Source organism: Erpetoichthys calabaricus, chromosome 18 (assembly GCF_900747795.2).
Source record: "Erpetoichthys calabaricus chromosome 18, fErpCal1.3, whole genome shotgun sequence".
Classification (NCBI taxonomy): domain Eukaryota; kingdom Metazoa; phylum Chordata; class Cladistia; order Polypteriformes; family Polypteridae; genus Erpetoichthys; species Erpetoichthys calabaricus.
The window spans coordinates 9,183,273-9,211,006 of record NC_041411.2 but is presented as its reverse complement, the minus strand read 5'-3'; the positions used below and the strand labels follow the sequence as shown (position 1 = coordinate 9,211,006).

Sequence of the window (27,734 nt, the reverse complement as noted above, 5' to 3'; positions counted from 1 at the left end):
CTGTTTCTGACAGTTTTCTTATACCTACAGACAATGTTGTTAGTTTTTTTTTTCTTTTGAAATCTTGTCACAGATCAGACACTAAGCAAATGTCACATTCAGTAGGTGAAGGCTGTTGCAATAAAATGCAAAAAGCAACAAGCCATTAGTACAAAAATTTATTTTAGATGAAAGTGTCTCTCCACATAAGTATTACGATTCACCAGAGACTCATGTGTTAATAAGATTTACTCAGACATACCCCAGCCATGTTTATACCCTCATTATTCAGCACTGTGGACATAACATCATCTGCATAGGTCATAAATTTCAAGGCCTGTCCTGAACAATAGGACACATGAATTGTTGAAGTTATTAAATATTATTATACTCTTTGGAAAAATGACATTTGTTTCTTTGCTGTATTCTTATAGTTAATGCAAACTGAGCCCTCTAGCCACCATCATTTCAAATAAGACTAGAGCCAAAAGTAAAATGTCTAATGATGTTCCTGACCCTCTCCTGCTTTTTGATGTTCCAATGTCAGTAGATCAACTTTAAAATTAATAGCTCAGAGGCCAAAATAAAATCACTAATTCAAAGAATTATGGCCCTGTCTTGAACACAGAGAGTTTTTATCCTTGTTAGTTTTGCCAAATACATGGACAGTTTTTTATAACGACAACAAAGGAGACTTGCTGGACACTGGTTCTGTAAATCAAAAAAGATTTTTTTTATATGTTAGCACCAGTTTACATGTACTTCATTCTGTGCCATTCAGTTTATTTATTTTGAAGCTGACACATTGGTTTCTTATAAAGATGAATGTAAACTAATGGGCATTTTCAGGATATCGTTGACCTTCTCAAATGTACAGTAAGTGACATGCTCTTCTGTGTATGATTCATCTACAGGGTATTAATTGTGATTTTTTTTCACTCCTCATACAGTTAATGACTGTACAAGTACACAAATATAGACTGTCTGTAAAGACAACTCGCATTTCTAGTATTATAAGATGATGCTGCTGGGACTGGCTCTAACTCTCCACAATCCTTTTATGAAAAGAAACCGGACTCATAAAATTGTTGAATAGAGAGATGCTTGTACAAAAAGAGAAAGCTAGGGGTTAATATGTTTGAGTTTCAATGGATGATATAATTTGCGGTGTATTTTAAAATTAAAATTAAATTAAATCACATTTTATTTGTCACACTCAATTATATAGAGTAAAATACAGTATGTAGTGAAATGCTCAGCTGCAAAACTCCATGACTGTGCATTAGAAAGAGGAATATTAAAAGGACATTAAACAATTTTATATACAACTCTATAAATATCAGTATATATAATGGAAGCAGTAATATGCATTATATTAATATTTTAATAAATATGTATAGATATACAGTATATTACAAATTAATATAACTATTCATGTACATGACATATGAGAAATCAAGAAAGTAGATGTATTTTAAGTAAAAAATTATAGAAGTGGGCAAAGCATAATAGCCTCACTGTGTTCAGACGTTATCGTGGACAATTTTGCTGGACAATATACCATATAAAGTATTAAAAACTATAATGTCATTCTAATAGATATTTGGTATTTTTTAGATTACAATATTTATATTTTGGTCAAATTTAAACTCACATGCAATTAAGTTGTTTCCCGGCACTAAAAAGATTAAGAAACACAGAGCTACATCAAATTTTCAGGTCTTAAAAACTTTTTCAGTACATGTCACATTAACAAGTATTGAAAGCATTCAATCATTGCTTCAGTGAATGTCACAACAACACCTCACTGTGACTATAACTGCCAAGTCAGAAGTCTTCTTTATTTTTAGCCATTCTGGTGTGTTAAGACCTGAGTGTGTGTGTGTATGTGTGTGTGTGTATATATATATATATATATATATATATATATATATATATATATATATATATATATATATATATATATATATCTACTTAATGAGATTCTGTAAAAAGCCAAATTTTCCCCTAGGGACAAATAAAGTTTTATCTAACTATGTATTTATCTGTCTCAAATCGGTAAGTTTCACTTTAAGATAAAAGTAAAACTATTTAATTCTTCTGTTTTATGGTTTACTAAATTAGATGAATAACTCAGCATCTTACAAGCTTCTCATTAGGGTGCTGCATATTAAATGTACAAATTCAATCTTGAGCCAATGCCGTTGACATTTTCCCGAGGACACTTCTTGGCTACCTATGGTTTTATTTACATCCAAAGATTAAATGAGAAAATGGCCTGTCCAACTGCTAAAGCCACTACAGTAATGCAACAATTAGAAAAAGTTGTGTACACCAGTTGGGATTTGGTGAAGTCCCTGCATCTCTGGAGCATTTCCATAGATTAGTAGTGTATGATTTTAAGATGGTACAGTTAAGTACATAAATATTTGGACAGAGACAACTTTTTTCTAATTTTGGTTCTGTACATTACAACAAAGAACTTTAAATGAAACAACTCAGATGCAGTTGAAGTGCAGACTTTCAGCTTTAATTCAGTGGGGTGAACAAAACAATTGCATAAAAATGTGAGGCAACTAAAGCATTTTTTTTAACACAATCCCTTCATTTCAGGGGCTCAAAAGTAATTGGACAATTGACTCAAAGGCTATTTCATGGGCAGATGTGGGCAAGTCCGTCGTTATGTCATTATCAATTAAGCAGATAAAAGGCCTGGAGTTGATTTGAGATGTGGTGCTTGCATGTGGAAGATTTTGCTGTGAACAGACAACATGCAGTCAAAGGAGCTTTCCATGCAGGTGAAAGAAGCCATCCTTAAGCTGCAAAAACAGAAAAAAATCCATCCGAGAAATTGCTACAATATTACGAGTGGCAAAATCTACAGTTTGGTACATCCTGAGAAAGAATGCAAGCACTGGTGAACTCAGCAACACAAAAAGACCTGGACATCCACAGAAGACAACAGTGGTGGATGATCGCAGAATCATTTCCATGGTGAAGAGAAACCCCTTCACAACAGCCAACCAAGTGAAAAACACTCTCCAGGGGGTAGGCGGGCGTATCGATATCCAAGTCTACCATAAAGAGAAGACTGCATGAAAGTAAATACAGAGGGTGCACTGCAAGGTGCAAGGCACTCATATGCCTCAAGAATAGAAAGGCTAGATTGGACTTTGCTAAAGAACATCTAAAAAAGCCAGCACAGTTCTGGAAAAACATTCTTTGGACAGATGAAACTAAGATCAACCTCTACCAGAATGATGGCAAGAAAAAAGTATGGAGAAGGCGTAGAACAGCTCATTATCCAAAGAATACCACATCATCTGTAAAACACGGTGGAGGCAGTGTGATGGCTTGGGCGTACACGGCTGCCAGTGGGACTGGGACACTCGTGTTTATTGATGATGTGACACAAGACAGAAGCAGCCGAATGAATTCTGAGGTGTTCAGAGACATACTGTCTGCTCAAATCCAGCTCAATGCAGTCAAGTTGATTGGGCAGTGTTTCATGATACAGATGGACAATGACCCAAAACATACAGCCAAAGCAACCCAGGAGTTTATTAAAGCAAAGAAATGGAAAATTCTTGAATGGCCAAGTCAGTCACCTGATCTTAACCCAATTGAGCAGGCATTTCACTTGTTGGAAGACTAAACTTCAGACAGAAAGGCCCACAAACAAACAGCAACTGAAAGCCGCTGCAGTAAAGGCCTGGCAGAGCATTAAAAAGGAGGAAACCCAGGATCTGGTGATGTCAATGAGTTCAAGACTTCAGGCTGTCATTGCCAGCAAAGGGTTTTCAACCAAGCATTAGAAATGAACATTTTATTTCCAGTTATTTAATTTGTCCAATTACTTTTGAGCCCCTGAAATGAAGGGATTGTGTTCAAAAAATGCTTTAGTTGCCTCACATTTTTATGCAATCGTTTTGTTCACCCCACTGAATTTAAGCTGAAAGTCTGCACTTCAACTGCATCGGAGTTGTTTCATTTAAAATTCATTGTGGTAATGTACAGAACCAAAATTAGAAAAAAGTTGTCTCTGTCCAAATATTTATGTACCTAACTGTATCTGTAATATTTCTCCCATTTTTCAGAAAAAGATGACAAAACAACAAAAGGTTTTCTTCACCAAAACAAAAGCAGCCTTAAAACCCACATGTCATCAGTGTCAGTGCTGATCTTAGTCTGACTTTTTGTTAATATATACCTTCAAACTCAACCCTACACACTTATTTTAAGAAATCAGATTGCACATTCTGCAGAAATAATTAAATGAGACTCAGAGGTAAACTTCTGCAGGTATAAAATAATCTCTTCAGCTCTTGGAAGGAAAGCAAAATGTTATAAGAACTGGCACAGAGAAGCCATTAGGAAAAGCATATGCTTCTGGACCAATAGTTCCTTGCCAGATGATAGGTATTATGCATCAGCTGAGCCTATATGCATATTGAGACATCATTTGTTTAAAGCACTGCTGAGATAATTTGAATTTACATAAGTTTGACTGATAACTTTTTAAACATTTATTTCAGGACACGGCCATTCTCAATACTGCAATTCTAACTGGGAAAAAAGTCACATTACCAGTGAAAGTATTGAAAGTGGAGCGAGGAGGAATAGTAACTGATGTGTCAGATTTGACAGACTGCCAGTCTACTGATGAAGATATATTGAAGGTGAGAAATTTAAAAACTTCACCTTACTCATGCACATATGGATTTAAATTGTGTACTGGGTACTTGATTTTGTTCACCTCTTCCCACAATTATGGTGCCAACCATTAGGAATAGTGAGAAACAACTAATATATATTTTTCATATGAGAAATCTATTTGCCATAATGATATATTGTCAGTGTATATGTTATTTTCATCTCGGCTGCTGTAAGAATAGAAATGTACACACCATTCTGTTATGCTCTGGTTTCTAACATGATCCATCACTAGGCAATGGTAGCCACTTGTGTGATTAATGGTCGACTGATTGATCTGCTAAAAAAAAGAATGTGCAAGGAGACTTGGCTTTGCTTAGATTTTAAGTTCAATCTTTCCATCTCATTTTTGATGTTTTCAATTATCTTTAGTTTATTTTGCACTGGAACTACTGCTTTAGTTACTCAGCTGACATTCTAGCTAAGCCTGCAGACCTTTATCACTGAGGTTTAGGATATCTTTCTTGTGCTAAAGTCAGTACTGCATTTGGTTCTGAATGGAGGTGAGAAGGAGCAGTATTAAACATTTAGGAAGTGGATGTGGATTAAAAAAAAAGAAAATACATCAGTCCCATGTAGTTCTCTAGCTCAGTCCTTAAAAAAGAACTTCTTGCATCACCTCATCCATGTAAACTGTCCCCAGTTTTACTGAAAATAGGCACTGTTAAGAGGTCTACAAGTCTGTCATGACCTTGGGGTTTCTAAGCACAATAGTTCCATAAAATACTTCAAAAGGCACACTAATGGGTGGAAAACCATCAAGCCACTAGTAATGAAATGACAAACAAAGCATCTTTATAACTAAAAGATTTATCTCTCTATTATAAAAAAAAATCTTGGAAGGCTTGGTAGAAGACGATACGTGATCTTTTCGGAAGACAATCTGACGTCCTGCGAGAGACACTTTAACATCACGCGAGACAAGGCAGTGAGATAAAAGGACAGCTGCTATACAGGCTTTTAAATGATCGACATGCATCACAACAAGCAGAACACACTGCTTAGTGTGCGTTCACCACCCAAATTGACAACGTGAGCAGCAGAGACGCAAAATGGCTGGAGCATAGCGCGCCCTTGGGATGCAAGTGGATGGACGAGTGAAGCGAGTTTTACAAAAAATGCTCTTCTTAACAAAAAGCTCCTTGGAGCAAAATAGGCATAGCAGGAGTTGTCTGAAAGATAACCCCCAAAGCAAACAAGTCCCAATACACAAACCCTAGGAATGATCAAAAAAATAAAGCACAAAAGTCAGAATCTAGCTAATCAATAAAAAGGAGAAAAAGTCTCCAGAGGACTCACCAACACCAGCACATTCCATGAACTACAACTGTGAAATCACAGAATGAATAATTTCTACTAGTATAAAAATATTACATTTTTGAAGAGAACAGGCCATTCAGCCCAGCAAGCAAGCACTAATATTCACACAATTTGTCCACTAACATTAATCAGGTCAACAATTGTGTTTTGTGTGTGTAATCAAGTGATTTTTACAAGTATCTAAATGAAAAGACCATGGTAATTGCACATGTGAGGAGATATAATGATAAGTATAACAAAACACCTTGCATGATTTAGTTATATAGTGTCTTTGATAGATGAAAAAGCATTTTGGACAGTGAAATTAGCAGAATCAATATTAAGACATGTTAACTCAGTGCATCTTAAATTTCATAAGTAAGCAGCATTGCTGTATTCTGCCACTTTTACATCCTTATGTAGGTATATTCAATTGCATGGTTCTATTTTATTGCCTACCCAAAGTGGTCTTTTTTGATCTGACATAGGATGATGCTGAAAGAAAAAACACATCATAAAAATCAAGAACTTTTAAGTGAAATTATGTCTTTGGAAAATTAGAGCGTAAACTAATGATTTCTGTACAATAATTCTAGTCTGACACAAGCAAATAATCTACTATATTACATGGCACTTGACTCCTCATTTAAAAACCTTTAGTTTTTGACAGCAGCTGCTTCAGAGTATTTCAGTTCAATTCATGTTTTGTATATCACTCTGGATTGAATAATGGCTATCTTGGTGTTTTAGACTTATTTTTGCATTTTTGGTTAAACATATTCATTTCTGCTTTTTCTCTTTTTTCTGGCCCTTCTTCTGTCTGTCTCCTAGGTATGTCTTACTCACTCTCTGCCACACAATTTAACATAACTGACAACAATACTTTAGAAGGTAGAATTAGCTTGTGCACTGACAACAACAACAACAACATTTATGTCTATAGCTCGTTTTCATACCAATGATGTAGCTCAAAGTGCTTTACAAGATAGATAGATAGATAGATAGATAGATAGATAGATAGATAGATAGATAGATAGATAGATAGATAGATAGATAGATAGATAGATACTTTATTAATCCCAAGGGGAAATTCACATACTCCAACAGCAGCATACTGATAAAGAACAATATTAAATTAAAGATTGATAACAATGCAGATATAACGGACCACAATAACTTTGTATAATTTTAATGTTTACGTTTAGATGAAGAAAGAAAAAAGAAAAAAATATATAAAAATTAGGCAATACTGATTAACAAAGAATAAAGTAAGGTAAGGTCCAATGGTCAGGGAGGACAGAAAAAACAAAAAAAAAACTCCAGAGGGCTGGAGAAAAAAAATTATTTTTAAAATTAACACAATTAAAAGGAATTTCTACATTTGCAATATCATTCATCCATCCATCCATTATCCAACCCGCTATATCCTAACTAGAGGGTCACGGGGGTCTGCTGGAGCCAATCCCAGCCAACACAGGGCACAAGGCAGGAACAAACCCAAAGCCCACCGCAGACAATATCATTCAGAAATATGAAAATAAATAATTGCACAATAAAGACAATTCTAGCCAGTCTTGATAGAGCAGACAAAGAATTTAATGACAGGTATCAGAATTGGTATTGTACAGTTTTTTTGGGTTCTGGAAATTTTCAAATGCAGGCATTTAAAACTGACTAATCCATAAATAAAGCTCTTGTATTAAAATCCCATTCTTCCTGTTTACTTTGCATGAAACTGGTCATATGTTCTTAGTATTTCTGGAAATGTTCCGTTGTTCCAAGTACACACAAACACAGATATGGCACTGTACATACAAATGTGCTGATATATGTCAACAGTGCAGTGTCTCAAAAGGTTTACTTCATTTGTGTATTTTTTGTAACAAATATTAAAACTGGTCATTTATTTTCTGTTAAAATAGTAAATACATGTAACAGAATACCTTCAGTGATATAGAATTAGAAAGCTGGTACAACTGGAAAAGTATGAAGAGCTGCTTATAAGAGCAACAGCTGGCTCAGATATTAATTACCACTGCTGGCAAAAGAGTACTAGAATTAATTAAAGGAAAAGAGAGAAAGGAGAATAAAAGGTGTCCGTTTATGGAGAGAAACTTAGCGTGTCCTTCATTTATCACTCACTAAATGGTAGGGAAATCTGCAGTAAGTGGAATAAAAAATGAAAAATACAAATCTTAAAATACTATAATACACTGGGCAATATTGAGATTAACGATGCCACCAGCACTGAGAAGACAAATGTTTCGAGCAAAATGGAGAGCAGAGCCCAAAGTATAGCACTTCGGGTAGCTTTATTTAATGCACACTTCTTGGAGCTCTTGTTTGCAATTTAAAAGTCCAAGAATGAGTGAATCATGACTCAATTAATGGTGGTAATGTGGTAATAGAATGGCTCACAGGGAGGGCCTTTAGTGAAATAACTCTTTAAATGTCCTTGGGTTATCATCAATACTGGAATCTCGTTATAAAAGCAATTAACTGTGGTACAGCCAGAAATGTTAGTCTAAACATGCACTTCTGCAAGTGGTGATGTGTGTATAACCATAAATCGCCAGAAATAGACACTTTGCCATGTATATTGAAAAATGATATTGGTTTCCTTTATTGGTACATCACTGCTAATTCCAAGAAGATTCACTTTTTGAGTCATAAATGCTATTGAGCAGCTTCTGCACTGTTTTTTTTTGTATCTTGTTTGATGCCCATGCAGTTTGTTGACCCAATGGTCCTTGCCTTACTACTGCTTTCCTATGACTAGTCCTGTATATATTCATCTCTATAAAATTTGTACTCAGCAAATAAAGGGCTATGAGCGAATACGGTTACCATGTAACGCGCAATACAATAGATATTGAGATATTAGTGAAGAGATGTGTAGCTTGTAGCAACAGTGAGCCCCGGTAATTACCTTAAACTGAAAATCTTGGCAGTGCAGTTTTTAGCACATATCAATTAAACTGTCCAGTCACTGCTCGTAGCAGCATTCACATTCTTTATGGGCTTTTCTTTGAGATAAGTTAAGGCCCATTTACACTTTGTGGGTTAGCGTGATGTAAATTTTGTCAGTAGTCATGTCATATAGATGTGAGTGTCTGCACTTGCATGCTTACAAGATTTTTGTGTCTATGTGGCCTTGTGTACATTGTGTACACTGACTGTGGTACAGCCAGAAATGTTAGTCTAAACATGCACTTCTGCAAGTGGTGATTTGTGTATAACCAGAAATCGCCAGATTGACTGATTGACGTCACTAGTCAAAAAAACATGGAATTGTTCAAAGAGAAGGCCAGTGTGCACGCATGGAATGATTCTGCATCAGTGCAGTGTTGTATACACGTGATTGTACTATGAACAGAACAGGATGAATATCCTTTGTTTGTGACCACATCCGCAGTTGTCTGTGTCTGTTCAGTTTTATAGTATAAATCTTTCTTTAGTAGAGATGTGAGAGTAAATGTGCCATGTGTGCACTACTCTTTTGAGAACAGTAAAGCTTTACTTTATGAATGAAAGCTAAAAATATATTAATAGCAAAAGCAAAAAAGAACAAGAGAACATTGTATCATTCATTGTTGTTGCATTTATTGTCAATTAAATGCTGATATGATACCTTCACAAAACAGTTTCATTATCAAACAGTAAATTCAATAAAATAAAGAGAATTCCTGTTTTCTGGTTTAGACTAGGGGTCCCATAAATAAAAAAAGTATTAAACTTACTAATTTGTCATTCCAAAAATAAATCAATAAAAAAATATGACATCCTTAATAAAACTAGTTAAGATCTGGTCAAATCTGACACATAAACAAACAAAACAATGCCACAAAGAGTAGTGGAATACAGAATCTGAACATGATTAGAGAGCAGGAGAACACTAAACTTATGATAGTCTGCAAAGGGTCAGAGCTGAATTCTGAAATACCTCATATTTGTCAATGTGTTACTCCATGTTACCCACTTTTTCCACCGTCTCACACATAAACTCTTTTTCTGGATTGCCCTCATTGTCATCCATGGCCATCAGCTTGTTGCATTTATGTGATCCTGAACATGAGTTGGTTTCAGTGTTTAACTTATGCAGCCAGCCATGCCTATTGACTGTATTACTGTACTGGCTATTTACTAATTGTGAAGAGCTTCCATTCCTGCCAGCACTGAGAGCTGTTCTGGAGTCACTTGGGCCTTATAGCAGATTTAGCTAGTAATTGTTATCCCCATTTGCTGCTTATTGTCTTTGATTAATGGCATGTAAGATCCCTCAAGACATTTATGACACTGCAAGGGAGCAGGATGACAATGAATTTTATAACTTGTGCAGCCACTGAAAGTGAAGTTGTATTATTTGCATTCCTCCTTGAGTCTTCTGACAAAGTCAGAGCAGTTTTTACTCCCTCAGCTTAGCACTTAGGAAGGCAATAACAGCAGAAAGTCAATGGTCTGTAAATTACAATATTGATTAGAGAAAAGAATATTGATAGTAGTCTTGCATAACTAGCTAATGTCTTCTGGTAATTCAAAAACCGTGCCACATTTTTCAGAATCACCTGAAATATAGCAAGGTTACCCAGGAAATTTCAGGCTAATGGGTTTCTGCAAAGAACCATTAAAAAATATTAATGTTTAATACAATGTATTATTAATTTAAGATAAGCTTGCCAAGCCACTCTTCTTTTATAAAGGTGAGTGACATGAGGGATGACTGTCCTGTTTGAAATATCACAGGAGAGAACCTGACTTGGAATGTTATTTCTTTCTCATTAAGCTGATACTTCTCACATTTTCCTTTGGGCTTGATTTCTGAGTGAAACACTTACTTGCATATAGCAGTGAACTGAAGTGTCAAGATTTTTTAGGTGAATTTTCTGAAATGCCACTTAATAGCTTATATTTCCAATACTTTTTAAATTAAATTTGGATGAATTTCTCATTTCCTGAGTTCTCACTCTCCCAAAACATCAGGTTAACCCTGTTTTACTGTTACTAGACATTCATATCAATACTATGTGTTCATTTTCTTAACCAGTCTATATCATAACAGGGTGCTAGGAGACTGAAGTTAATCATCATTGCTTACAGCAGGTTAGCAGGGCAAAGTCAAGCACACTCATGGGCGCACCTACATTTACTCATAACAGGCACAAATGTAATAAAACCCTGCCTTTTGTCATGACTCTCACTTCGTAGGCTAGTAAAATAGAAGCACAAAATGTAACGGGCAAAAAGTAGGCACTGTTTAGGAAATAGCACGAGTGGGAGTCAAGCTAAAGTTAGAAAATGGGACGGCCATTGTGCTATAACTGACACTCCCTCACAATACAGGCAGTGTGCCCCATTCGGTACTCCATGAGCAACTGCTCATTCAACACAAAGTCAAACCAGCGGTAATCAGGGATTCTCTAAAGAGACACAGTACCAAAGGATGGATGGAATCGAGGAGGACTTAATACTAAAATAAACTTGCATTGTAACTGCAGGTTTTCATTTCATCTAATTTCATAATTAGAAGCCAGGCCTAGCAGATAATAAAGTCAAGTCAAGTCAAGTTGGGGAGCATGCACAGGTACAGTGCGTTGCCACACCCACTACACGACGAAACAACTTGGGATCCCGGTTTGCAACCCACCCAGGCAGACACGCGGCCCAGTCTCACCCTCTGGAAATGACCCTCTATCTGCCACAGCCAGGTGTTACGTGGGCAACCCCTTGGCCTGGTCCAGCCATTTGGGTCCCCAACAATGAGGATTTTACGAGCCGGATCACCCTTGGGGAAATGTGCCACATGGCCATAGTGCCGTAACTGACGCTCCCTCACAATGCAGGTAATGTGCTTCATTCAGGACTCCATGAGCAACCACTCATTCGACACAAAGTCAAACCAATGGTACCCAAGGATTTTCCGGAGAGACACAGTACCAAAGGAGTCCAGACTTCATCTCAGGTCACTGGATAGTGTCCATGTCTCGCAACCATATAGCAATACAGGAAGCACCAGGACTCTAAAGACTTGGACTTTCATCGTTTTGCATAGATATCAGGAGCGCCCCACACCCCTTTCCAGTGACCTCATGAACCCCCAATGCTCTCCCCATCCAACTACTGATTTCACAGGAATAGTCACCAGAGAGATGAATGTTACTACTGAGGTAAGTAAACATCTCGAAAAGGCTGACAATCTCTCCACAGACAGACAAACTGCTGATGGCTGTGCCTAAGAGGTCATTAAAGGCCTGGATCTTAGTTTTTATTCAGGACACTCGCAAGACCAGACACTCAAACTCCTCGCTGAGTCTCTCGAGAGCCCTGATCAGAGCCTCCATTGACTCTGTGATGATCACAGAATCGTCAGCAAAGTCAAGATCCGTGAATCTTTCTTCACCAAAAGATGCCCTACAGCCACTGGATCCATGACCCTGCCCAACACCCAGTCCATGCAAGCACTGAACAGAGTATGAGTAAGAATACACCCCTGACAGTCCCCAGAATCAACTGGGAAAAACACAGAGGTTCTGCCTCCACTCTGCACAGCACTCACAGTACCAGTGTACAGGCCAGCCATGATATCCAGCAACCTTGAAGGGATCCCCTAAAGTCTCAGGATGTCCCACAGGGCAATAAATTTAAAGCTTTCCTGCTTTAATGTGGATGTATTCTGTAAGTTTAAAGGCTTTTATTTTCAAGATGGTCCCTGGTGCCTTTTATCTCTATTGTAAAGCACAGAAGCTGGCAGAGTATTTGTTTTTTTAATTAAAAAAATGCTTTACTTTAGGACATAATTTCAAGTGGTAAATTAATACACACAATGATTGTGATGAAATAACTTTGATTTGAAAAATACCAAACTTATACCATAAATAAACACATGAAAACAATATTTAAGATGCACAGCAGATTGTTTCAAAATCAGAAGTAGAAGACACCTTCAGCAAAAGTGAAATGTGCTAAACCTTGCTCCACTTGGGTAATTTTGAGCACAATGGTGACCCAGTTAGCTGGTTTTTGGAGTGCAGCATCCATCTCAATAGCACTAGCAAGAAAAAACTGCAATAACTGGCGTTCAGTGGTAACTACAAATCACTGGAGAGCAATTTTGAACAAATTTTTGTTTACTTCAATTTTTAACCTTATTTACACTAAAATAGGTATGCTGATTCTGAAAGTGCAGTTAGTTTTCTTCTATCACATCAGGTTTTTTCTCTAAACCACTTATATTAGTACAATTGCTGTAGTGTGAATTTCTATAGGCTATTCATTTAGACGCAAGACAGTGTGGTCAGAGGTTTTGCGCTGCTCTACATAGTGAATAAGCAAAGTCTACTTTTCTACTTACACACGTATTTGCTTTCTTTCAGATCATGTCTGGCTCTGCTGTTTCTCGTCATAAGTGCCTAAACAACCCTGATTCATTTTGTTGTATCTGTGGCAGTTTCACCATTCCCAGTCAAAGGGCGAATATCAGCACATTTGTAGAGCAAGCCTACAGTATTTGGCATATTTCAAAGTTAAACTTGGTGATCCAGATAAGTCTTGGGCCCCTCATAAGGTGTGAAAACAGTGTTTTGAGGGTTTATGGATGTGGACAAAGGGAACACGTGATAAGATGCCATTTGGTATACCTATGGTTTGGCGAGAGCCAGGAGATCACTTCAGTGACTGTTACTTTTGTATAGTGAAAACTTCAGGATATAACAAGAAAAATAAATGTAACATAGAGTATCCTAGGCTACCATCGGCTATACGCCCAGTGGCTCATTCAGATGAAATACCAGTGCCAGTTTTCATTATACTACCCTCTCTTGAGGAACATGATTATGGTGATGAACTAGGTGACAACAATGATGAAGAGTTTGAGATTGAAGAGGACTCTGTTCATAAGGGATTTGATCAGCATGAGTTGAGTGATTTGGCACGTGATTTGGGACTATCGAAGAAGGCTTCAGAACTCCTACCATCAAGACTGCGTGAGAAAAACTTACTTGAAAAAGGAACAAAGGTATCGTACTTTTGAACCAGAGAAATTGCATTTCTACAGTACTTTAGAACTGACAGTGGCTTTGTGTATTGCCATAACATACCTGGTTTAATGGAGGAATTGGGAATTCCAATCTATAACTCAACTGAATGGCGAATATTCATCGATAGCTCAAAGCGGGGCTTAAAGTATGTCCTCCTTCACAATGGCAATATATTTGGGTCAGTCCCAATTGGCCATTCAGTTTCTATTTGTGAAGAATATGCAGACATAAAGAGAGTCATTGAGTTGTTGCAATATCACCAACACAATTGGGTCATCTGTGTTGACCTTAAAATGGTACGCTTCCTTCTTGGTCAGCAACGCGGATACACCAAGTATCCCTGTTATCTGTGCATGTGGGACAGCAGAGCTCGTGAGAGGCATTGGGTGGAAAGGAATTGGCCTCCAAGATCTGCCCTAAATCCAGGTGATCCAAACATTCTACATGAGCCACTTGTTGATAGAAAGTATATTATAGTCCCGCCTCTGCACATGAAACTGGGTCTAATGAAGCAGTTCGTTAAAGCTTTGTCAACTGAAGGAGACTGTTTCAACTACCTCATTTTGGCATTTCCTAGCCTGTCATTTGAAAAAATAAAGGCCGGTGTGTTTGATGGTCCACAGATTCGGCAGCTCATGAAAGATGAACATTTCATCGGGACTATGTCAGAAGTCGAAAACAATGCTTGGTTATCATTCAAAGCCATTGTCAAGGTCTTTCTTGGAAACACACGAGCAAATATACACAGAAATTGTCCAGAAACTCTTGAAGAGCTACAAAATGCGTGGTTGCAATATGACCATCAAGGTGCATTTTCTGCACAGCCATCTTTCTAACTACCCGGAAAACTTTGGTGCAGTCAATGATGAGCAAGGTGAACAATTCCACCAAGATTTGAAGGTCATGGAAGGACAGTATCAGGGTAGATGGGATGTACATATGATGGCTGACTATTGTTGGAGCATCCGGCGGGATTGTCCTAACAGTGAACACTCCAGGAAAAGCTATAAGCGTAAATTTTTACCTTAACCGCTTACCTGATTAATTTTCAAATGTTTTACTGTAAAAAAAGTCATAGAATAACAATAAATCCTTTGTATGAACAAAATAAATTTAAATAAACAGTATATTCAAGTTATTATTTCATTATGTTTTCATTGTATATAAAATTTGTATGTTTTTGACAAAAATGGAGGGTACCCTGTATCGTAAAAAGTGGACGTGACAGCAAAAAACTGGGGTCATTTCTGGATTCACCACACAAAAATTTGTAAAAAACAAGTGTTAGATCTAACTCAACAAAAAATGCGTTCCCCAGTGATGTGCAATGAGAGAATAATACACATTACCACATACTGTAACATTGAACCAAGAGATCTGAGACCTGGAAATGCAGGCAGCCATTGTCAACAAGTCCAGACTCACTATTAACTGTAGGAATTAGCTAACAACCAAGAATTTTATCACCATAACATACCATTACATAACCTGACAGATTACACTGGTGATACTACAGTCATAAAAAGTGCCAGCAAGACATATACAGTAGCTGTGGACCTTCTTGAGAACCTGGTAGTTATGGTTGCATGTGTTCATGGGAAATGTACGTTTTATTTTACAGTGTTATTAAGAAGTGTATCTCTTTAATAATTTAAAGTGTGATAAGTAAATCCCATGATCCTTGAATGCCATAGGAAAGTTCTCAGAGTAGACTGGAAATAGACACAAGTCCCTGGCCTAACACAGGTCTAGCAGCATGCCACATTCCTATTATTCTATTATATTGCACCTATTTTTAGGGCTCTCAAACTGCTTTTTAAGTGAATTTATTAAATGGTGCAAATAAAACACTGATTCATCTAGGGCATTTCTGGTATTTTGGTAAATTACATTAATTAACTTAAGCTAAAGACATAGACTGGCATCATTCAAACTAAGTTTGGTCTGTGTTTGCAAAACAAAGGAGGGTAATTTGTGAGCAGACCTCAATCATACTAGAATGCAGAATCTAGTAAAATAATGTTTCAATGTATTTACAAATATTCTAGCAAATAATTAGCTAAAAATTAAAAAAAAACAAGACCTAACAGTTGAGAAAAAAAAAAAGCTTGACAATTATTTTGGAATTTTCTAGAGGTCTGCTAGAATGCCTCCTAAAATATGGTCAACTGTAATCTTCATCCAGGTCAAAATGACAGATGAAGAAAGTCTGATTAATGAACTACATGGACCTGTATTAGGTATTATTTTTTTAGTAAATATATTATTTAAATATTCAGGTTCAAGGATGGAAAAAGTAAGTGAACTTGTAAAAAAGGAGTAACTGGATTCAGGTGTTCCAGTCAATGAAATAACATATAATGTGTGTGAGTCTGAAATGCTCTACCCTAATAAAAAAACACCCAAACATTTCTGGGTTGCCGCTATTTGTAACAGAGTTTTGCTGAAGTGCAACAAAGCCTGAGCAAAAGAGATTTAAATTGAACTCAGAAGTGAAAGTTTTTAAAGCTCATTTTGGAGGCTTGGGCTACAGTCATGTAGACAGCACAAAAATTAAAGAAGTTCAATACTAATGGAGTGAGCATACTGAAAAGATAACTGCAACAGCACATGGTACAACAAATGACCAGGGTGACACTGAGTCCAACCAGTCTGCAACCCACCCTGATAAAATTCAATATGTTTTTATTAAACAATATGTTCAGTAAGGTTTGGTGAAGATTAGTTTTAGAGGCCATTCATGCAGGAGTCTAAAAAAATCCAATGATTTCACCAACATATTTTCTCATCTGCAGATAATGAAAGTTTTGTGACATAAATCAAGAGTGTTGAAGCTGCATTCTATAGCTGGTATAGTGTTGACATTAATGTAATACTGTACTTTTACATCAACACTGGTCTCAGCAGTGTCTGGCCTAGTGTGATGAATGTTGGGCATCAAACCTCAAAAGAAAACCAAGGTGTGACCCTTAGTAAGCCAACTGACAACGTCTGCACATACTGTAGGTATATGAACATGTATTTAAAAATCATGTGTTCTTCACACAAAATGCACCACATAAATGACTGAAGTTTTAATGCAGTTTTCTAGTGGCAGAAAGAAAAATATATATATTTTTTTATATATGTTTTACAGGTTTCAGATAGATGTGATTTCATCTATGTGAATGGAAAAGAAATGAAAGGAAGAGTAAAGACCGCAGTGAACTTTACACACGAGGGTATGAGTGCACAGTTGGAGGTTACAGTGTGGGTTCCTCGTCTTCCACTGCAGATTGAGGTTTCTGATACAGAGCTTAGCCAGATCAAAGGCTGGCGGATCCCAATCACTACTAGCAAAAGGTAAGCAATGCCACCAGAGTAAAATTCCGTAACAAGCCACCTAAACTGTGAAATGATAAATATACCCATTTTGCAAATCAGCAAAGTTTAGAGTGGAATTCATATTACTACATGGATAAGCATCACTTTATAACTTCTCAGGTACATATATGCACTTTATTGGTATCCAGATATTTGTAACATAACATAACATAAGATTTTCAAACCATGTCAATCTAATGTAGGGTTACAGAAAGTTGGAGCCTATCCTGGCAGCACTGGTCACAAGGCAGGAAACATTCTGGGTCCACTGAAGCACATGTCTACACACACAAGAGTACCTGGAGCAACATTCATGCAGGACATGCAAACTCTACATACACGATGATCAGACATAGGATTTAACTTCGGACATTTCTAAAAAGGGAACTTCATAACATTTAGTGGAAACTAAGAAATGCATTTAGACAAAAGCCAGGAAGAACTTCTTTACACAAAGTGTTGTGAGAATCTGGAACCTACTACACTATAACCAGGTAGTTCAAGCTAAAATTTTTACAACTTTTAGCATATGAAAGACATGTTGAATCAAATTAGCCATGAACTATGGTTTCTTTGTTTATAATATTTATTTTTTTAACACAAAACAAATCAAGTAGTTGCTACAAATATCACTTCATAACATATTAAAAATAAATACAACAATATACATTAAGCATGATGTAAATATCACACACTGTGTACTGCAGTTTATATTTTTAAAACAATTATTAACTATTAAATAATAAATATTAAAAACAATTATTAATGTTATGGTCCTTGTGAGACAAATTGCACATAGAGTGAAACTTGCAACACAAAATTCCAAAGTCTCCTTCCATTATTTCGATATAAGGCTGAAAATTTAAATACACATAATAAGAGTCTTCTGTAGAAACATCAGAGTCCATGACTTTAGTAGTTTGATCTATTCATGACATTTGAAATAAGAGCAAACTCAGATTTCTGTTTTTAAGGTACAGTTTTCTATTCATATACATTACTGATAGAACAGAGTCATCTTTCCAGATTTTATTGAAACTTAAGCTGTTCAAGTCCAGTGAATAACCTGAAGCATTACAAAGGTAAGTGATAAACTGCCTTAAAAAAATTTTTGGTTACCATAATTTGCAAAAAAATCTAATTTTCAAAGCTACATAAAACAGTCTTTTTCAGGGAACAAGTAATGAGTTAATAATTTTAATCTTTTCCCACTGTCTGTTTAAAGCAGTTTGTAAACAAACTGTGTTACTACACCCTCTGAAGCATTACTTAGGCAATATTGCATTGTTTTTTGCTATTACATTGGTGAGAAAAAGGCCAATTAAGAAAGGATGACAGTCAAACCATTATAACCTTTAAAAGTATAAACCTTTCCTTTAGAGAAATTACAGAGAAAGCCAAATTGCCAGGAAGTACAGATTCCTGCACCATTAAAAGGAACATGGAGGGTAAAAAGGAATTTTTGATGGTGCCTTCACAATCCTGTAGAGTGCTTTATAACCATGAGACTCAGGATGGTGCCGTACCAGAATATTATGCTGCCAGCAAAAATGGATTCCACTGTCCACTTGTAGAAGTTCATGAGAACAATGTCAAGAAGTAAAGGCAATGCTGAGTCTTCTTGACAACAGCCAAAATATATTGTGCTCACATCAGTTCATAAGTAATAGTTTTTCCAAGAAATGTAAAGCCTCTCCACAGCATCCCCACCAATGCAGATGGAAGCATGTTCTACCTTTTGCCTCCTAAATTATGTGACCATTTTTTTGGTTTTGCAGACATTAAAGGTGAGATTGTTGTCCTGGAACCACAGAATCAGCAGGTAGACCTCTTCTTAGTAAGCCATCTCCTCATTTTTAGTGATCAGGTCTATGATAGAGTTGGAATGGGGTCTGCCCTCACAGTCAGAAATGAACAAACAGATGCTGTAGAGTGCCTGTGTCAGCACGGAGGTGAGCCGTGATGCTGGCCATCCACACCTGCTGAGGTCTGCCTGTTTCGAAGTCCACAATCCAGTTGGACAGGGTGGCGCCGAGTCCTTAACTGAGGAGTTTGGCTGTCAGCTTTAACAGCACAACACTAGGAGCTGCCATATATCAACAGGACTCTGGAGTAGTAGTTTATATTATCCAAATTTGCAAGGATGGTATAGAATATGAAGAATACAGTATCCTCTTTTGACCATTTATGATGATATGCAAACTGGAATATACTGCTTAACGTGTCCCAGCACCAGTCTGCCGAAGCACTTCATCACAGAAAGAGTAAATGCCATTGCTTAATAATGATTCAGACAGTCAAGTTTTGTTTTCTTAGGTATTGGGATAATTACTGTCCTTTATAGCAAGCAGAAACCCAAAATTCTCTCAGCAATATATTAAAAAAGTAACCCTTCATTACTTTCTAAGATGAACTGACCAACTCTGATATAAAAGGCTTAAATCTTATATACTTTTGCACACAAAAGGTGAATAAACAGTGCAATACATTGTCAGACATTTACCAGCTTTCTTTTTATGGTTAAGATTATTACATATTTTTACTAAGCTTGGGACATGTACAAATAAAGATCAAACATGAATAAGTTCCATTTTCAGTATTATTAGATCATTACATCTGGGCCAACTGAAATCAGGCCACAGTAGATGTAAAATGTCAGAATGGTAAATAACTAATAGGGGATTACAGGAGGAAATTAAAAATCAGTTTACCTGCATGAATCAACCCAGAAAAAGGAAGAGATTCATGGCAGTATAAAAAATAAACAATGATTATGATTCTAATTACAGTAAACAAAATGCTGTACTACTGTATTACATGACTATCTGGTATAATTGACATTTCCTAACCTTTTCTGTGTTACCCAAAAAAGTTACTTATTATTTAAATTTCCTTTGTGGCAAATTACGTTACTCCTGTAACTTTACACTCAAGCACAATAAATCATAAAACAGCCCACTTTTGATGGTGAAACTTTCATGAGACAATCTCTGATCATTGCTAGCCAGTAACATGGCAAAAAGTTAACAAGATCCCATGTCATAAAGTATTTATAAAGCATTTATGACACTTTCTGACCCTGTGCAAACAAAGCTACCAATGTGATTATGATTCATCCCTTTGCAAAATGCAGATCTAGCCACTTCACTAGGTATGTGTAATACCCATTAAGATGGTGATTGCAGCATAATAATAAAATAATTTGTTCTTTTAAATAATAGCTGGGAACCTTGGCGTTTGGGTAGACCTGGCACCCATAGTTTCAACTTCCGTTAACTTCTGGCATTACTTGGACGTCTTTGATAAATATATTTTACTTTGTATATTGATTCTTTATTATGACATAGCAGGAATACTCAACAGCTGATAGTATGACTACAATAAAAAAACCCTCATTACACTTAGGAAATTTTGAGGCATACATTGTGTTGCCATAACATATCTTGGTACAGTTATGTACAAATAAGAGTGTGCAACAGGTAGTGTAATAGATAATTTGCAATTTGATGTTGTTAGGCAATGAAATTAGGATGCCCCTGGGTGCCTCCCACATGAGGTATACTAAATAAGGCCTACTGAGGGAAGACATAGGGACATATCCAGGTTCAAACTCTCTGCAGTACTGTAGTAAAATAATTTGATTATATATATTTTTAAAATATACTGTACTAAATTATACTATAATATTAAAAAACAGGAATAAGATAGTACTAGGGATGGGATGGTTGCTGGTTTATACAATTAACCACAATGAAATTCACGATTGTTTTTACACTGCTTCATATTTTAATTATCACTATAACCACGTAACGTAATTACGCATGCGTAGAATGGAAATTGGACACCCAGTACTATGCAGCAAATTCAAAGTAATGTAATTCTTTATTCATTGCCATTTAACTTGCTAATCACTTATCAGTATAAAGCTTTAGTGGACCGTGACCTAGCAAGTATTTGATTGCATATGTATAATCATGTTGTTTGTGTTCCCTGTGTGTCCACAATGTTTAGTGAGCCAGGTGATACACCCAGTATATTTTGTTCATTCAAATCACTAGTCTAATACAAGTCTTGATATCGTCCCATCCCTAGATTGTACTCTTGCCTAAACTGACATCTACTATAACAGGTTTCCTTGAGACTATAATGTTTATTTGGATTTAAATAAAATATTTTTAAAAAAGCAATAGTCCATAACAATATTTAAACTTTCACTGTTGTATCAACATAAACAAAATTATGCCACTTTCGTATTTGATTCTGACATTTTAGTAGATTTTTGGGCCTCTTACCTCAGCAATGACTTAAATACCAAGTATTTGAAGTATTTGCTAATTCTGTTGAAATTGCATTTTAAGCTTTGATGTCAACCCATTTAATTCAATAAGAAGCCAAGGTTAATGTCAAAGGTACTAAGGGTCACAGTCAGTGCGGTGCTTGAGAGGTCTGTCACAAAGGTGACCATTTCACAGGCTCAATAACATAAAAACAAAACAAGATTTTATATACATTTTTATAATCCCAAAAAACACACATATGATTCTCACAGATTTAGAAATAAATAAACAGTAAATTCTGATGGTATGCTGTAATAAAAAAGTCTGTCAGGGCTCAGTTCCCACTTAAACACATTGTATAATTTTTATAATTTAGTTTGAAACACTTATTGCCCTAAACATAAGAGTTCTATAATTTACCAGTCTTAAATCTTGAGAATGTTGAGAAGTCTTATGTGTTATGGCAACACTGAATGTTTAAGAACAAAAGATAGCTACTGTCAGACAAGACATATTTGGCCTGGTTAATAAAGGTTAAATATGTTTTTACAGATAATCCCTAAATTTCTGATTGATTCAGGCAAACAAACTTCAAGGTCAGCTTTGACAGCTATAGAATTACCAATCTTTACAAGGAATTTCATTACCCTTAATTTAAGAAAAATGCCATTTTCACACAGTGTATTGTCTCATGATTGGTATTAATTAATGTCCTAATTCAATATCAAGTATCATTCAGATGTAATAATAAACTATCATCACCATACAAGTGAAAGCTATGCTCTTGAATGATAATTCTGAAAGACAACAAATTGTGGGAAAATCACACTGGTCTCAGCAGTGAACGTCAAGGAGCACCTTATCAAAGTGCAAATAACAACAGAGTAACACCAACATCAGATTATGCATCCATCCAAAATACTGTAGTAAGTATGAAACAAACCACCTAACAAAAGTGCATCTACAGTGTAAGTATACTGGCAAGCTATTGCAGTAATATGATTTGGTTGGTCATGGCAAAAACTGTACTTCCTGTTTATCTAAAATTATAACAACAAATCTTTTGCAGTATTGGAAAATGTCTATTCAGCTACAACACCAGTTAATGCTGTTTCAGAGATGTATATAAGAACTAAGACTGACTGAAAGTTTTCACATTTGGAGTTGGGAAGACACAATTTTATATAAACTGTTAGGTCCACTTTTTATTTAGTCTATAATTCCACGTCCTTTCTTTTAAACCTAATTATTTAAGTTTTAATATTGTCAAATGATGCCCAATTTGCAGGAAGCAGGGAGGCTTCTGTCTAAATTCCTTAGACATTCAAATAAAACTTAATTTTTTAAAAGTCAAACAAATGCCAATTTAAAGAAAGCCGGGGGAGTCTGTGTAAAAAATATTAATTATTTTGAATATGGGCTGTATTTAGTTCATTTCAGTGATAAATTCTAAAATTTCCTGTTCTATCATTAATTTAAATTAACTAAGGTGGTAAGTGTGAAGTGTAACATGTTTTACTTGATCTGGTTCAACCTGTAATCTTATGTAAGCTATGTTTGCCATTTATTATGAAAACAATTTGTAAAATTATTTGCCATTTATTACCGGTATTAAATAAATTCTTAAAAGTCATTACTTCTAATAGTAACTGGAATGTCAATTTGTCTTAGTATATTTTTAAATAAAATTTGCGCTTTGTTATTATTTTAATTTCTCTTTTTTGTATGGTGTTCCAGAATCATAAGTCATGCCAAAACCCAAGTAGTTGTCAGCAGCATCTTCTCATCCCTGGTCTAGATAATTTCTTGCTGTTCAGTTTCATCATTTCAATTCTGATGTCAGCTCACGAGTCAAGCTCTTGGAATCTTTTAGTTGTCTCTCTTGGTTTATGCAACATGAGGAACACAAAAACATCTTACTGGAGTTATGCTGACCATTACAATATGACTTCTCTGTGTAAAGGGCTTTTTTTAGTTTCTGTGTAATTATTCAGCAGGGTAGAACCTGATATTAAAGCTGTCACCACTTACAGATTTAAAGGTTCTTTCTTGCCACTGTTTTAGAACATAAAGATTAAGAAAACTGCTTGTGAGTGTGCGACTACCAATGATAAGGATGAAGCATCCAGTAGAGATATTTAAAAATGATCACAATATGATAATGCAAAATGAAATGTTCATCCTAGAAAAGAGAAGAGTGCCACTTAGTTTTTTTTTTTTTTTAACAAATTCACTTAGTCTCTTTTGTTTTCACCTGAAAGGTCAAGCTGGGACAGTGATGATGAAGAGGAGGATGATAAAAGAGGAAGAGGATGCACTCTACAATATCAACATGGTATAGTGCGAGTACTTACTCACTTTGTGGCTGAACAGGCTGATCCACGAGATCAACTTGCTTACTTCCTGAGCTCTGACTGGCAACTGGACATTACTGACATGGTCAGGTACTTCATAAAAGTAGAAGACCCCCGGATAGCAAGGCTGCAGAATGGGAAAGTGATAGTAGGTCGAGAGCTTGGTGTTACAACGCTTCAGGTATTTATAATATAAAAAATACTAATTTCATTTAAAGTATTTGGTGTGCTACATTGCTTCTTGTGCTGCATGACAGGAATTATACAGTAAAGGAGCTGCTGGAGTTTTGCCGTTTCAATAAAGAGAATATTTGTTAAACTTTGCTGGCAAGTTGTATCTGCCAAAATCCATGTTATGCCAGACAGTCTTGAGATGTATGAAAAATTAAGGAAAGAGCGTAATACTGAATACATGTGTGGCCTTACATCAATTCTGTGAGTGTAGATTTTGTAATATCTTTGAAGTATATCTGTGGGCAAGTCAGCGACTGAGGAATTATTATAAACAATTTGTAATAATGCAACCAGTCCGCTAAAGGTGGCGTAAGCCTCCAAATGAAAGCCAAATTATTTCTAATTGTTCAAATATGAGGTAAAGAGCCTTGCAGTTGAAGCAAGGCATGCTGTTCCCACTAGTAAATCAAGTACATCCAAAATTTAAAACCCTGCTGACATAATATGGAAGTTTGTGTAATGACAGACTCAGGGCATTGCCCCTGTTGTGGTTGCTGCTTAACACAATCACTTAGTATGTCAGGGACTGTCACATATGTTTATCTGTAACCAAATACTGCAATTTTGACAACAGCGTATAATAATTTCTCCACCGTTCAGTGTAAATAGTGGAAAAGATTAATAGTTTATTCAAATGATGCTGTAGGTTATGGTATTTTAATCATCTTTCTGTTTAATTCTCTTGGTGCAATTATCAGTTGTAATTTAAATCCCATTACCTGTATATCTTGTTTTCAACCTTGATGTGTTTGTGAGAGGTACAACGGATTGCTTAAAGTTGTGGAGCATTGGGTTGGTGAATGAAGTGAGTTGTCAGGAGTGTCTTGTGATGACATTTGCTATGAAAAACACTATTTACAATTCCTGTTGCATTTTGACCATTCCTAATCTCATAAATTTGTCTGTGAAATTTGTTTATCTACTTTTATCCAACAATGGGCATTCTGAACATGTTTTTAAAGTTTATTCAGCCGTTTGAAAATATGTCCAAATTCCAAGAGCACAGAGAGAAAACAAGCTTGCTCAGCTTTCTAACCAGCATACAGCAAATCTTATAAAGTGATATGTATTGATTATTCTCATTTCATTGTTACGCTGGCAAATTAGGAGTTTTTTTTAACCCATGTAGGTTCTGTCCCCACTGTCTGACTCAATCCTGGCAGAGAAGACTGTAACAGTCCGCGATGACAAGGTGATGATTACAGAGCTTGGGATTCAACTGGTCACAGAGCTGTCTCTCTCCTTGCAGCTTAGCCCAGGGAGCAGCAGAGCTATCCTTGCCACAACAACCACGCAAGAACTCTTTCATAGGTCTAAGCAGGTAATACACAATAGGCCTGCTCCTATTTTTGGATTGTGTGTTAATAGCTAGAAAATTAATTACATCATTCAAAAAACTGCCTTCCAAGTAAAATGCAACCTTCATTGCAACACATCTTCTTAAGGTATATGAAAAGAGACCAACCAATATAAAATGCTACAAAATTAAATTGTTCAGAAATCAACTGGGAAAGTCTCATTTACTACAGACCAGTGCCACAACTACATTGGTACCAGAAACAAAATCATACAAATACTACAATCAAAATTTAACATGTTTAGTACTGGAGATAAGTGAATTAAGGTAGGTCTATCAGACTATTTAATTTTCATTACCGACAATGTTACTGAGGAATACTGAGGGGAAGGGGGTGAGGGGGTGGACATTTCATCACTAAACCTTCTTCTGAGTAGCTGTAGTGTCTGCTGGCTTGCATTAACAAAATATCATTGATTCAAAAGACATTATTTAAAAAGAGCCTCTTACTTACCAAGATGTCTTGTTTTTTCTCCTGGTGCTTCCTACAATTTAAACATAAATACATATGTAGGAATCATAAAGTGAAGAACACAAACAGATGGAAAGAGCAAGGTATAGTTCAAAAGACCATCTGCTTTCTAAAGGTTTCTTTGAATAATTTAAATGTGAAATAAAAAATACATTTATTATTTAAAGCAGTCACATGTACAATGATTGCTACATTTTGAGGCCACAAGTCAATTCTGAATACAGAAAGAGGATATTCTAATTAATAGTCTATTTGAACAAAGAATGAACAAAACACAAGAATTTTCCTCATACTAACAGAGACAGGTTGTAATAAACAGCTGCAGACACTGTTGTTCACCTGACACAACCACTTCTGCTTTATGGATTACTCACCCTGTACCCAATAATAGTTTTTTCTGAGCTTTCCTATGATCTTCCACACAGCAGCCCCCAGGTCTTACTATATGCAAGATTTAACCTTTAACTTTCTCAAGGATATCCACGGAGAACTGCAATAAAGCGTATTAAAACTTACTTTATGTTCTTTTAATGCACAATTTTCTTTGAAGTCTTTGGTACTCTATGGTAACCAATGCTGGCCCACACCAAACAGTATCAAAAACGCCAATTAAAAAATCTCATGATACTAATTTCACATAATCCACATACTGTATCAGTTATGCAGTAGTAAGCTCAAAACATGCAAACATTGTGATTCCAGAAAAATAAGCACATATGCATTAAAAAAGGACATTTCAGCTATGAATGAAAGGGAATAGGACTAGATAGATAGATAGATAGATAGATAGATAGATAGATAGATAGATAGATAGATAGATAGATAGATAGATAGATAGATAGATAGATAGATAGATAGATAGATACTTTATTAATCCCAAGGGGAAATTATTGAAACTATTGACCAATGAATAAAAGGGAGGTGGATCTTCAGTTCAAAAGCTGAATTTAAATACAAACAGCATTTTCTCTTTATGCCAATAACTGATTTTTCCAGAAGCATTTATTTAACAATATTTTAACAACTGGATAACGGATATGTGAATCATGTGATATGCGATTTTTATTTTTTTCATGGACATTTTTGATAGTGCTTGCTGTAGTCAACACTGGTCACCATAGAATGTCAGTCATCGTTATCTCTGTTCTCCATCAAAACACAAATTCCTTTAAACCCTCTGTCTAACCCAAGGGTGATCAATGAACTCAGTAAGAAGCCAAGGTTAACGTCAAAGGTACTAAAGGTCACAGTCAGTGTGGTGCTTGAGAGGTCTGTCACAAAAGTGACCAGCTGTAGTTTAGTATTGTGTAGTACATTTTTACATAAATGACTTATAATTTTCATATAGACAAGTTATTTCTTCACAGTCAAAGTGTAAACATCCTTCCACCATCTGTTCAAGATTCTATCCTGGCCTCAGCAGGTTCAAGACAGTACCTTGTCATGGGCAGAACAACACCAACACAGACATTAAAGAGTGCCAATAAAAAAAAAACATTTGGTGCAGTACCTTGTGTATGGAGCCCAGTCGTTAATGCCAAAATACAATACCTTAAAATCTTAAAACTGGGTGGGTGAATTTACATAGCGGCCCTCTGTCATTTTGCCCCAGGCCACTGGAGATATCTGGCATCCTGTCACAATGTGTATAAT

General features: G+C 36.0%; 1 protein-coding gene across 1 annotated transcript in view; it reads left to right on the top strand.

Annotated features, from left to right (window-relative positions):
- LOC114669075 (transmembrane protein 132C-like) overlaps positions 1 to 27,734 on the top strand; it is a 168,711-nt gene that overhangs the window by 136,657 nt on the left and 4,320 nt on the right. Inside the window, exons 5-8 of the mRNA XM_051920986.1 lie at positions 4,515 to 4,658; positions 17,161 to 17,366; positions 23,926 to 24,199; positions 25,382 to 25,573. Coding sequence (XP_051776946.1) covers positions 4,515 to 4,658; positions 17,161 to 17,366; positions 23,926 to 24,199; positions 25,382 to 25,573 — 816 coding nt within the window. The remainder of the gene's footprint in view (positions 1 to 4,514; positions 4,659 to 17,160; positions 17,367 to 23,925; positions 24,200 to 25,381; positions 25,574 to 27,734) is intronic.